Source organism: Carassius auratus, chromosome 35, assembly GCF_003368295.1.
Source record: "Carassius auratus strain Wakin chromosome 35, ASM336829v1, whole genome shotgun sequence".
Lineage (NCBI taxonomy): Eukaryota > Metazoa > Chordata > Actinopteri > Cypriniformes > Cyprinidae > Carassius > Carassius auratus.
Genome location: NC_039277.1, coordinates 10,907,272 through 10,921,793, shown reverse-complemented (window position 1 = coordinate 10,921,793; position 14,522 = coordinate 10,907,272). Strand labels below are relative to the sequence as shown.

The 14,522-nt window shown below is 39.8% G+C and overlaps 1 protein-coding gene across 2 annotated transcripts in view; it reads right to left on the bottom strand.

The window, feature by feature from the left end:
- LOC113054363 (E3 ubiquitin-protein ligase CBL-B) overlaps positions 1-14,242 on the bottom strand; it is a 56,058-nt gene extending 41,816 nt beyond the window's left edge. For both annotated transcript variants that reach the window (XM_026219878.1, XM_026219877.1), the window contains exons 1-3: positions 13,979-14,242; positions 13,145-13,307; positions 12,287-12,537 (exon numbers count right to left, since the gene is read on the bottom strand). In XM_026219878.1, the coding sequence (XP_026075663.1) occupies positions 12,287-12,537; positions 13,145-13,297 (404 nt within the window). In that variant the 5' untranslated portion in view covers positions 13,298-13,307; positions 13,979-14,242. The remainder of the gene's footprint in view (positions 1-12,286; positions 12,538-13,144; positions 13,308-13,978) is intronic.
- Between the last annotated feature and the right edge of the window lie 280 nt (positions 14,243-14,522).

The window sequence follows — 14,522 nt, the reverse complement described above, 5'->3', positions numbered from 1 at the left end:
TCGACTAAGAAAATTTAATCGAATGCCCATCCCTAGTTTCAATATTAAGTTTAATGTTCAAACATTTTCAATTTGAGGCTCATGATCAGAGCTGGACATGAACCATGAAGCCTAGAGTCATGGCAAGCTCTCAGAGTGCAGTTTGGTGAGTGTGTGGGTGTCAACCTACACTGATCACAGACCAGCAGTGAGTCACCAGCTCAGCCCCAAACTCAACTGATAAATGCAGTTATTACTACACCTCACCGAGCTGCACTGACACGGAGCAGCAGCCAATTGACATACGGTGGCAGAGAGGCCTAGGACAAACACGCAAGCTCCTCAAACCAAGTCCACCATAAATCATTCTAGATAACTAATAAATGTCACTCTTCACCAAAGCCCCAGTCTGGCGCCTCCACGCGCGCTCGCACATACAAACACATGCATACCACACAGACACAAGCAAACAATCTCACACAAAAGTCAGCAAACAAACCCACGCATTCCATCTCCTCTGAAGCCCAGATGCTAGTTGCGCCTTCTCGAATGTTTCCTGAACTCTTGTTGACAAACTTATGGCTTCTTCTGACAAGCTTTTGGGTCTCCAAACCTTTTGCTAACAGAACGAGAGATCGACAAAGAAAGAGAGGACGCACTTCGTCCTCCCACAGACACAGGATGTGCTGCAGGAAATTCAATGGAAGTCATATTCACACACTCTGTCAGCTCCTGTCCACTTCCTGCATGAATGTTACACTTCCATTTCCTCTAACATTAACTCTTCAGACCCTTTAATCAACTGCAACTGACTTGTGGTTGAAAGGCTTTCTTCGTTAACACAAGGAATAAACCGATGAATAAAACGGCATCCACGCCCACGAAGTGACTAAGCACGTGTCATTGAGTCTTTACAGTCAGCGTTTCTAAAGAAAGACATCCTCCTCTTCTCCGCCTTCATGCTGCACCTCTCTCTGGCATGGCCTGAGCCATAGATATAATTGCTAGATGGCTCAACCCCACTCATGTCCGTCTCACCACATCCTAGCAGATGGGACCCAGATTTCAGGCTCCGAATGGGTTGTTTCTGGGCTACAGTGTGCGCTCAGGCCGTTTGCTTTCATATTTGCAGGAAGGATGGACATTCTGGTCATTTTACTCCAGTACTAAACCAACTGATTCTGTCAAACTGCTCTACGTACAGATAGAAGTTGTCAGCTGGTGCATTGGTTTACACTTAATGTAAACTTACTCTTTTTTTTTTTTACAAATAGTTTCAAGTTTTTTACAAAAACTTACTTTTTTTTTTTTACAAATAGTTTCAAGTTTTTTACAAAAACTTACTCTTTTTTTTTTTTTTTACAAATAGTTTCAAAACTAAATATAAAAGTATACCAAAAAAATTTTTTTTAAGTATCATATATATTTATTTTAAGTTATGCAATTTATCTTTTCATGATCGATTATTGCTGTCATTTCCTAGTTCTGGTACTCATATCCTTTCCTAATTGGCAGCAATAAACTAAGGGGGAAAAGGAAATGGCGTCACTCTAAAGTGAGGATTTTCCCTTACTGCGCAATGATGCACCTGGAAGCTGTGTTGTGTAAAGCATAGCGCGGCTCTGTGAGTACTGTATGTTGGAGAAGGCATGTCAGTTCTGGGTGATCCCAGGGATTGATCATAGTGTGGGAATGGCTCCCGAAATGGGCAGACTCCGTCATACCTTCCTCCTGTGTCGCTGGCTCCATGACTTACTCACAGACGTGAGTAAAACACCCCTATTTCTCTCTATACTGTAGCTCAGGCCCCCACACGTTCACTCAGCTCTGCTCTTCATTTCTTGTTCTCTTTCTGGGCCCATTTCCTGTGCAGATGGTGTATGTTAATAAATAGATTGATAAAAGATGTACTTTATTGATTCCTGAAAGCTATCTCTGTGCAAAATCAGCACAGCGGGGCTCTACAAAAAGTTTTTTTCCTTCTTGTCTGGTCAAAAACAGTTTCCTAAAATTAGTATTTTGCAATATTGGGTGTAAACTGAACATTACATAAACACTTTAGCTGGAAAACAATGTGAATTGGCGATTTATTTGTAATTTTCAATACAGCACAGCATGTTAAAGAACTTTTAAAAATATGAATGAAACATTAAATATATAATATTATTATTATATAATAAACTTTTTTTTTTTTACTTTTAGATAAAATCATTATAGGGCTGCTTGATTCTGGCAAAAATCATAAATCAAAATTATTTTGGTCAATAATATTATTTGAAATAAAGGAAATCAATGAATTTACAGAACTTATAAAAAAAAAAAAACTTTTTAGCAGTGAACTTCCTTGAACTTTAAACCAAACATTTTCAATGTTTGCAAGACACATCGATGTAGATGTTCAATACATGCAAGCTCCATCCTGTGGGCTTCTTGTGGCAAAAAATATCTGAACTCTTCTCAGAAAACCAATTCTGCCATTTTTAATCATGCAAATTTATAGCTGCAACATGCATTATAATTCCCCAATGCCAAGAAATACACTAAACCCTCAACTGCGGCCAAATGCAACTCTTGTACCTCTGTGTGCACTGTCTATGTTCTCAAATGCTCTTTGAGAAGCGGGTGGTTAAAGTTTCTTAATAAAGAACATTCTGGATTATTTACAACTTTACTCTATCTGCATCTGTAGCATGCAGCCAATAACTTGGAATATGACATTAAACTATTGTTTATTCTGCTTTTAGTATCCCAGCAGTCAAAGAATGGCAGGTTGTTATTTCATAACCATGCCTTGTTGTCTTAATCTAATTGTGTTAGAATAAGCATCTGATCTATGGCATAATGAACTGCAAGTATAACCTTCAAAGTGATGATACCAAGTTTTTGATAAAACATTGTTTCATTGTCCTTTTTGCGGGTATTAGAAGGATATCCTAGACAAGATATTTCGACCATCACTTTCAGAACACCACAAAGCCTTATTGTTTCATTTCCTGTAATATTAAGGTTTTGTGAAAGCGGTGTCTCTTTAACAAATAGAAACGATTCTCCCATACACCACTGACTATACTCAAACATTGACCCAAACTGCCAATATTTTCCTTTTCTTTCTTTTTTTCTGCGAGCGAGCTGAACTGCCATTTCTGAATCAGCGGAACATGTTACAGTTAGTTCAGTGACAAACAGGAAAAAGAGATCTAAGATTAGCTTTATGATGATCAGCTTACTAAAACCAGCTACAAACCCAAAACAGCAACAGCCAGACAGAGTTCTCCAAGGTTGGTTGGAATAGGTTGTTAGGTCTGCTTCTTAAAGCTTAGAGAACTGGTCCTTACGAAAGAGTGATGAGTTTGTTTCTCCACATCTCTTGTTTCACAAATCTGTTCATGGGCCCAAAGAGGATGCTGCTTCCGGGATAGAATGGATCAATACTGGTTTGAGTTAAGGAAGGTCGTTGGAGCTTCCATTCTGCCTTATCAGTGTAAATGCAGATCTGACATGCAAACATTTCCAAGCACTTAACCGTGAAAGAAATGTCTGAGGCCCCATCCACACTGAGACACGTTTCTGTGAATACGCCCACATTTTTAACTAATAGGCCACACGGATCCAGCGTTTTCGGAAGGTGAAACCGCTATTTTTTGAAACCGGGTCCCAGGGTGGATAAATCTGAAAACGCCATCTTTGCGTTTTTGTGTGGACGGGGCCCCATTTTCTGAAATAATGACGTCATCAGCCCATGTCTCGCCCCTAGTCGGACACCTCTACATCACGTAACAGCAACAAAAACATGAACACACACTGAATGATTGTCTTTTTATCAACTAACATTAACAAAGATTAATAAATGTATTGTTCCATGTTCGTTTGTGTACCACGCGCAAGGTTTATGCACATAGTCCATGTCTTCTTCTCCATTTTTAGTGTTTCTCTGTGGCAGAATTACAGCACCACATGCTGGTCTGGCATGTTTACTACATCGCTTTGTGGTTTCGTGTGGACACGGATATTTCTTGAGATGAGGAGAAAAAAAAGATTGGATTGGGGTAAGCGCCGGCTTTGTGTGGACGTAGCCGGAGATATCCAACAGTTTGATAACTCTTAATATAAAAATGCTTAAAAGTTTTTAAGCTAATAAAGTAGCTTTTCTGTTATCCTAAAACACATCAATTAAGGCACATCGGTAATAAAAAGAAAAAAAGAATAAAAATGATGGTGATATCGATGACTGATAGGTGGATTCTTCCTGGAATTCTGAATCACAAAGAATTTAACTGGTCATCATGTCATCATATGTTTAAAAGCAACGGATAACTGACAAGACCACACACTTGAAAAACGTCTCTCACACCCCACGATGAGTGACATATTGCTTGGTTTGAGTGACGGTTGGACAGAAGGCAACCGATCCCAGAGGGCCTAATCTAGTCTGACAGTTTAAACAGGCTTTCACACTGAGGTAGCGAGCCGGTCACAGGGCTGAGGGCAGTTTTGGGGGCACGTTATGCTGAGTTGAGTCTGCTGAAGGTTTCTGATCACAGAAAGAAAAAGAAGCCGTTGCCAGCTCAGAGTTTCCATCCTGTGCACATCAACAGCACTACGTGCAGCCCGACAGAAGCGTTTATGTGGTCCCTCTGATGAGGTCACCAATTTTACAGCGGGAAAAGACAAAAGGCGTTCAGAGCTCCGGCAGGTGTTCTTCTGTGGCTGCTTTAAAACTACAAACCTGAGGTTTTATCGTAACACATGCAGACAAATGTCTCATTCAAATCAACTGAATGCATGGTGACAGCTATGAGAGTTGGAGGAAGGCATGTTTTAATGTTTTTAAAAGAAGCCCCACCCAGGTTTTATTTGAAGAAAAACACACAGCAATACTGTGAAGTATTCATTTCTTTCAAAATCTTGAAAAGAAAAAACATGTTGTGGGTATAAGGATATATTCCGTATGTATTGAGCATGTTTAAGTGCTCTGGCTCAGTTTTGTTTGTTCACAGTCTGCCTTCTGGGATTTCATGCTCAACAGCAGTGAATGGTGACTGGGGCTCAGATGGCCTGCTGATGTGTGTGTGTGTGTGTGTGTGTGTGTGTGTGTATACACAGTATATGAGAAAGGAAACACTTCACAATAAATCAAGCAAGCCAGCTAGACTCCTAAAAGCACCACATAGACACAAAAATGCAACAAAGTCCCATATGGACACCCGTGAAACCTCACTAGACAAATCATCATTCCCACTCTGGACTGGACACACACACCCGACTCCCCAAGCACCTCGCTGGAAACATGGCAGGTTTCTGTCCTTTAAAGCACACATCTGCCACAATGGACCTAACCCAGAGCTCAGACGGGGGACTGGACATTGCTAGATGTAGAGTAAACACTGGAAACAAAAGGCTTGTTCTCTCATCTTCCGCTCTTCTCTCGCTCTACAAGTCACCTAACCACTTGAGACACAGCTGTCAAGACTGCTATTGATTTGCTGTTGGGTTGATTTGAATCCATCCTGAAGTTCCACCTGCTGCCCGTGCCAAAAAAATAAATAAAAAACAGCGCCAACACACACTTGCAGTCACTTAGATGGCAAGAAGCTGTCACAAATGGGGCTCTGGTTTCAGAGAAACACATTTTCACTGCCGTGGAAAGTGTGACACTCACCCACTCAGTTCATGAGCACAAAAGCGGCCCATGACACCCTAGATGCAGAACTTAAAGACTGAGAGGTAAAGATGGAGAGATACACCAACAGAGATACAAATGAAACCTCAAAAGCTGATAATTCATTAGATGTTAATTTAAGGAGGCATCCCATATTTAAGCTTTTCCAGATGAGATCAGCAAAGGTTGAACCCCAAATTTCAGGGGGCTGGGGCACAAAGAGACAATCATAAAGACAAAAGGGTGATGTGTGTTTTAAGTACAGATGGGTGCTGCATCTGAAATCAGCTCACTGCATTATAATAAAGCCAGAAATAGTGTTGTCAAAAGACCCAGTACTTCGGTACCAAGTCGGTACTAAAAAAAAAAGAATTTAAATGAATTGTGAATCTAAAATATGCATGTTAGAGAATGTACAAATGGTTAACATTGTGTCATATCAGTCAGAAAAGCAGTTCTGGGCTTTTTTCTATTTTTTAACAACTTCGTTGTTATTCTTGGCTTTAAAATTCAAATGCCATTTTAAATTAAATATTTACACAGTTTGGACTTAATGAAAGTACAGTCAAATTTTATAATTAGCATGTTTTGCTTTGGGACCATGAACCATGGATTTTCACTGGTATTTGTATCAAATGCTGAAATGCTGGTACAGTGACAACTCTAGCTAGAAATATACTTTACACAAGCACACAAACACAAAAGCTTGGCCAACGAATTGCAATGCACTGAAGTCCCATTCACCCATTAAAATGCTCAGTTTACTGTGACAGTAATCTACTAAACCTTGAAACTCAAGAGAGTTCAAATTTGCCATTAAGAGATGCAATAATATTAATATCTGTTAGATAAACTGATTATACTTTAAATAACTGATATTTAAATTCTAACTAAACATTTTTTTTTTAAACTGGTCAACAATTTTTTTTAAATAATGCATTAAAGAAAAAAACGTTTTTGCTAATGACCAACCCTTGATTTATGAACTGCATTCATTTCTAGGAGCATTTGTCTACTTGCGTATACAAGTATTCTGACCTAAATGTGTTTGTGTTCACAGAAAAAGGATAATTGTGGAAGGGAAACACAAGAACAGGATGTTATGGGGCACTTCCTCCTTAAGTTTTCCTCCAGATGACTGAAAAGAGGGTTAAATGGCACAGTACAGCAAAACCCGAGTGAGCAAAAATCATAACAGATACCTGCACTCATTGCCACTGATTTGCAATGTAAAGATATCCTGTCTTGTAAGAGTGTGTGTATTTGTGTGTTTGCCCTTCCTCTTGAGGTCATATATTCCAATGTTTTTCCTTTCCGGTTTTCACCCCAGCCTTTCTTGCAAACCACTTCCTTTAAAGTCTGGATATGTTTTGGGACCTTGACTGAATTCCCATACAGTTGAAGTACAGAGAACATAGACACTGAATTTAGTCCTTTCCATTGAAGCCAATTCAAAGCAGTAAACAGTGGTATCTCCTAGAGGTCTAAGGCTCTGAATCGGAATTCCTTATTAATGAAGCTTTTTTCCATCATTAACCAGGCACCAGATGAACCCCATCATCACACTGCAGAGCAAACGGTGCGGTAACTGAGGCGTGGTGGGGTGGGGGAGCTGGGATACGTGGTGTGCCATCTGATTGCTGGTAGACTGAGTGCTGCTAATTGCGCTTTTACCCAAATGTAGACCGCTCATTAATCACAGCGATTGGCCTTCATTTGACAAGGCAATTTAAGAGAAATAAATAAAAACATGAACCCAATAACAGGACAACTTTACTGAGCCCCCATTGCAGGACAAACATGTTACACAATGGGATAAAGGAGCAGGAAAACATTAAAGAGTGAACAGAGAGCAGGGAGACCCCTAATTGAGTAGAACATCTGGCTCTGTTCCACTGTTATTTGGCTATTTGAACTTCATTGTTCCAGTGTGTGATGGATGCAGCTGGAGAAGGCTGAGATTGGGGGGTGGAGAGGGGCCCATTTGGTCTGCAGCCTCCGAGATGAGGGGAGGGTATATTTTCCTTTCATTCTCCATGGGAGGGCATTCACTTACTCTGTAAATAACTCCAATTAACTCCAGTCAAGGAGTGACATGCCCTGCTGCAGTCCATCATGTGCCATGCGCCAGGTCTGCAGTCAATAATTACTTTGTATACTTGAGCAATAAGGTATGAGGTTGCGCTATGTTAAAACTAGGGATGCACCCATATTAAAACATTAATCATAAGAAGAAAAGCTTTTTGAGCACTATTGACTTTAATGATTTAATAGCTGCTTAAAATTCAGCTTTGTCACAGGAATAAATCAAAGTTTACAATACATTACATTTAATTTAGTTTTAATTTTAATAATGTCTTGACTATTTAGGAGCAATTTAATGCAGCTTTAATGAGCATAAGAGACTTGTCTTATCAACCCCAAACATTTAAATAAAATAAATGAAAAAAAAAATCTAATTTTGACCAATATGGCCTCAATATAATATGCATCCCTAATTAAAATGTTTTCATTAATCAAACTTATTAAATGGCACCTTTCAACAAGACAATATAGTCTTAGACAGGTAAACAACAAAATGGTATTTCCAACCAGATTCCTGGAGTCTTTTATAAGAATATTTTATTTTATATGAGAAAAAAGAGCCTGATATATAATGCAGTTATTACTTTGTAACAAAGAAATAATTTGATGCATAGTGAAAAGTCTTTCTGACCAGAATCGGTTGGAGAATGGGTAATTGTGCTCATTCACCAAAAACCTAACCTATAATTAGTTTCTCCTAGGGAAGTAGAAATCGCTGAACATTAACTTCTGCTTGCGCAGAACAAATAGCAGAGTTAACCTTTTAAAAGATGCTCTCTGCAATGTGCTTAAGGTCAAAAAAGGCACGCCGGTCTCTCAGTTCCTCTACCTAGCAGTTTCAAATCCACAGCTCCGTTTCCATCAAGGTCTGCACTTTCACTTCAGCTTTTCATCACCAGCTCAGACAGAGTTGAGATAAAGCTACATCAGAGACCGTTTCCATCAAATCTGCTGCTGCATCAGTTCAGTCTGTTTCAGGGCAGCGTTCAGTCCAAGCATCATCCTGTGACGTTCCTGTTGCCCCCTGTACTGTAACATGTTGATCAGTTCTGTTTATTCACAGCAGACGGCAAAAAAGTCTGTTTCAACAACTACAGGATTGTGTTTATCCTGCACGGAGGACATCTGCACGGAGAACATAGTTGCTTGTGGTCAAACACGAATGAAGGGATGGTTATTCAGAGAAGGCGGTAAACATCCTGTGCTTTAAGGAAATAAAAAATTTCAAACATCACATCATGGTGCTAACACCTACACTGGTTTACAGGTGCTAGAGAAGAGTAGAGGTGCAAGATGGGAAGAAAATTCAATTTTAGCACCTTTGCGGAAGGCAAAAACTTCCCCAAATGTTCCATAGCTGTTAATCGGCTTTGAACCGAGCAGGCTGAGTAAGGAGATTTAAACAGACGGCTGCCACTTGTGAGCAAGTGCAGTTTATTACCTTTCTCAGAGGGGAACTGGATCTCTTGAAGGACTCTCAGAACGTAAAAAAAAAACGTCGTTCTGGGATGTGATGAGGCTGGAAGAGGTAGAGTAAGGAATGGCGTTCATACACTGCAACTTCACAGTCAGTGTAAATGCAAAACAGCTCCAAGGACCGTCCCCACTGTCTGTGGCCTGCTTAAAGGCCAAACCTCAGAGATATTTTCTTTTGCGAGTTTGAGAACAGTGCATCTGAAGTCTCTATCTCTGTCGACAGCAGGCTCTCTGTCATCAGCTCACACCTCAAAGCCACAGGAACATTAAAACATCTGCCGATCTTCTCATCATGCATGATGACTGAGAAGCAAGCGCGTCAATGAGGCCAAGTCTGAGGCTTCAGCAAAGTTTGGCGTGTACTGTATGGCTCCGTGCTACTCTACACAATGCTTTCCATCTCTGTCACCAAAAAGGACACGGAGGAGAAAAAGCATGAGAGATCCAACACTCCAAGTCTTACAATTGCCACCTCAGCCCCAGATACAACAAAGCTTGCCATTCTCGACTTGATTCAATACATCCGGCCTATTCATCTCTGTTCCAGACCACCGTTTTGTCCACCTTTTAACGTCAATACTAATAGATTGTTCTGCATTTACATCTGTAAGAGGGAACTCAGAACCTCAGCGATCCTCTGATCATTTTCAAACAGGGCTGACTAGGCTAGAATACAGCACCAAGTCTGAAGATGGGTGTCTGTATCATCACCACATTGATGATTTTTTATAATTATTAAAAAATTGCGCAGTTAATGAAACAAAGTAAGACCACGTTCATCCCCCCGCCCACTGTTCCATCAGTGGCTTTATGGTTAATTTTTTTTCTTTTTCTGTTGTTGTTATAATTTGCCCACAGCTGTGCAACGATGTAAACACAGAAAAATAGTCACACAGATTTGGTGAAGAATAAAATAGTATAGTAAAAAAAAAAAGATACTTAAAGGGGTTAAAAAATTAAATGTTTTAAAACTCTTCACTTATGCATATTTATGGACTGAATCAAAATGACACAACAAAACTAGGCATTATAAGTTATTTAGGAACTGTTTTGTCCTCCAAGTTGATGCCAGAGATGATATACAAGGCGGGAGTGTGCTAGAGCCCCGTTGTTGGTCTCATGAGTTGCAGTATAATTACTATAGCACATGCGGGGCCTCTATGAAGATGCCTGGCTGCAGGCCGGGGACCAGCTTTTGTACTGATGTCTCCCCGCAGCCCCACTGCACTATGAATGAACTCTCCTTGCTTTTCCACATGGCTCTATCCTGTTTCCCTCCTCTCTTATTGCCTCTTCTGTCCTTTCTACGCATCTCGTTCAGTGAGCTAAATAATAAGGAATGTTTCTGCTGGCCTAAACAGGACTTTCACTTGCCCTGTCAAAATTTTCAAACATTTATTCCAATGTATTATATTCAAATGTATATTACGTATCGATATTATGTCCTATTAAATGATATATTCCAAATGGTAATATACTGTATACTATTAAACATCTATATGCATGTATGTATGTATGTGTATGTATGTATATATATATATATAGAGAGAGAGAGAGAGAGAGAGAGAGAGATTGATATAGATATATATATAGATATAATGTATTTATATTTAAATTTTCATTGTCAATTATTATTTCCATTATAACTATTGCTTGCAAGATCAAAAAACTCATCTGTGTGAGCCAGCCAGATGTTACCGTGGCGACATATTTAAATTAGCAGAATTTTCAATGTGAGAAAACCAAACGTTTCCATTTACAAACCACAAAAAAATTATACATGATCATCAATTATATGAACCCCTGACAGCACAGCACTAGCCTGACTATTGACAGTTCCATCAACTAGCAATGGAACATCAAACCATCCTTATTTTTAAGCCCTGCACTCATCTCAATTTCTTGACCTTTTTGTCTTCCCTCCCTTCCTCTCTGTAATCTCCAAAAAGACACATTTCTACCCCCCTTTGTGTGGGACAGGGAACCAAAGGCTGGAAGGCAAGGTAGAGGATCTCTCTCCGGAGATTTAAAACAGGAGTGACACAGCAGATGTGGAGGAGCTGTCAGCCGATATCCCTGCTCCTGTCCAGAGCGAGCTTCATAGCTTCTGGATACGACAGCGTGCCAGGACGGCCTGTCAGCTGGTGCCCGCAGGCTAACAAATGCTGCTTTTACCTCTCCATCACCCCCAAAAAATGTCATTTCAATCATCTTCTGACCCCTGCAGGATCTGGGGAGACTGGGATCGAAAGCATTACTGAAATGAAACTCTTCTGCCAAAACCCGAGCCACAGTTGCCAATCAAAAGCACTGGGATATAAACCAACAGCTGAAACACTATTATCTGCTGGCAGTATCAAACGCCTTATGATAGGTTTTCAACTGTGCAGTATTTTCCCAAATAGTCAGTGGCCTAAATACAGTTTAATTGATGTGAGGCTACGCTCTAAACCAGATGCTGGGAATGTTACGCTTGGCTGTCAGTAAAGCAGAATGCTAAGATTTTCCTCTGTAGTCAAGGGCCGTGTTTCATGTCTGAAAAGCACAGGCTGACCCAGAGCTCCAATTCCCCTTAGGGAGAGTGTTCTGCTTGTGTCAGCTTATGCCCGGGACACACTTACTCTGTTAATAATCTCTCTCACTTTGTTCTCGTCCAGTGCAGAGTCTGCCCGGCCCACCAAGGGTTTAGATCCAGAGGGGGTCAGTCTCTTTCATTAGCGCTGCAGTTCTTGATCGGAGTTGGATTTCCATGATAATTAGCCACGACTCAAACTGACACTGAAGGAAACCCAGCAAACAGACCAGCCATGTGACCTGAGCTCTCTTATGTCTATGTCCATCCAACAGGACGTTTAAAGAGCAACAGATCAGTGTCAAAAGAAAGACTGTATGAGTAATGAGACTGACAACCGTGATAACGCTTGAAGATGATCTTAAAAAAAACATCTGCTGGTGTTAAAACAGATATCACACGCAGGATGCACATTGAACAAAAGTGAGATGTCCTTTTGTTTCACTTTGAAATGAATAAAACACTAGCCAAACCACTTGTGAAACAGAGCATAAGTGAAATAAAAAGCATCCTACCTGTCTTGTGACTGTTCTTCATACATTCTCTCCTTGGCTTCCTTAAAGAGGCGAATTGCTCTTTTGGATTTCTTCATCAGGCTGTCGATGTACACTTTGAAATAGTCATTCTCACTTAGCTGAGTAAGTCTCTGATTCTCTTCATATTTGCACAGAATCAGCCTCAGGTGCTGGTAAGTGTCAGGTAAAATATCCAGGATGTACGGAGGACTGTTCTTCAGCTGTAGTCTAGGGTTCTGACATAACCTCACCTAAAAATAAAGAAAAAGCACACTCACATCAACTCCTCTTCACTGACAACAAAGTAAACAGCAATTTTCAATGAACAATTTATTTAAAAATAGATAATAATTCAAACGTTAGGTGGTATTTCTGACAAACCTTTTATTAAAATATAGAACTGACAGATGCATGGGAAATAAATCACATAAGATATAGCATAAATGTATACATTAAATATATAAATAATACTTTTTCAGTCACAAAAGGAGTGCATATATTAAATAAATATATTATAAATATTTTTTCTTTGATGCATTTTTAGATATAAAACCCGTCAATATATAAAACAAGGGTGCTCAAAATAAACATTTCCTTTTTTATACACAAACACACATAAATGCCTTTATATATTACTCAAACATTGAAAAATTGCAAAGGACTGCAGATAGAGAAAATTAAGCTAACTGGATGGATTTCAATAACCAACAAATTACTTGAGTTTGCCGTCAGACAGCAAACAGTTTGCTACTATGTATCTAACAAACGCTTCCAAACAACCAACTTCATGGAAACCTTTCTCATTGAGAACTGTTGTGTCATCGGCAGCAAGACTGTAAACATACTCAGGACACTTACTACTTTGTCCATGAGTTTCCATGTCTTCTCTACGGTCCGGCGGTCCGCAGCCGCCTGCTTGGGGGGTCCAACAGCGTCCTGGATGGCGTCAATAATGCCTAAAATACGGCCTTTTCGATTGTTAGGTGGGCGTCCACTGAGAGCAGTTGCCATTTTCTGCACACTGTAACACACACAAAAAAAAATTTTTTGCTGCTTAAGGAAACAAAACAAATGTGGACAGATATGTGACAGTATAAAACCTTTGGTTTTATATCGGTCCAGCGTTTAGTACTAAGTCAAGACTAGACAAGAGAAAAACTTGAACTTTGTAACTAAGCAATAGCAAACCCATCATCCCATTTAATTTAATTCCACTGGTTACATTTGTGACATTAGTTAGAATAAACCATGTATAATACAATACACAAAGGCACCTATCATATACGTGTACAGGTTCCAATAATCATTAAAGTACAAGATTCTGTCTCATACAAATCATGGTCATTATCCATGTAAACATGTCAGTGGTCACTTTTGAATGAGTAACTGATTAAATCACATTCTAAAAGTTTTTAAAAACTTTTTATAGGAAAGCACACAGTTTGTTTAATTAGGTTGTCTATGCAGTAAAATACATGTGAATAATTTGGGATTAAACGGTTTAAAAAACACCCTGCAAAAAGGGTTACAGTGTTGCACTATTTAAAAGTGAATGGAACAAAATGCGTTGTAGCACGAAATGCAACTTGATGTTCAAAACCATGCCAACTCATTAGACAAAGCAAGTATCTTAAATTCATTGTAAATTGCGGCAAACTGCTCTTTTGTATCATCTATAAACTCCAGACTTACTGCGGCAAAAGGAAAACAGTGTAGCTGCCAAGACAGGGAATGTCAGAGTTCCTGAGTAGAAGCTTTAGGGAGGTCCCCACAACAAATACAACAAAAGCAACAAAAACACAACCCAGATACCAGGAAACTGTTACATCTCTGCCCAGATGTTCAGAAACTTGAAGCGGCTTTTCCGTATCCTCACGTAGAAACCGCTTAAACGCAACACAATCCCGCTTTACTCGCTGTCTGATATGGTCGTGTCACTGCTCGCTTGAAAATCACTACTGGAACAAGAAGCAGCGAAAGCAACAGGGAGGAGCCGAGTGGGCGGAGCCAATGAAGCAATCGCTCTCACGTGGCCAATCAGAATGCGGGAACGTTCTCGGCGGTGATGGAGTCCTCCAATCGCCAATTAGAGTCGAGACTTTAACCGCATACTTAATATTTCCGCAAATGAGGAGGCAATGAAATCGTGCAGAGCGATTTGTAGGTTGTTCCTATTATGCAAATTGTACATTCAGTCGTCTTCACTTTCTCCGATGGAAACAAGTACTATGGCAAG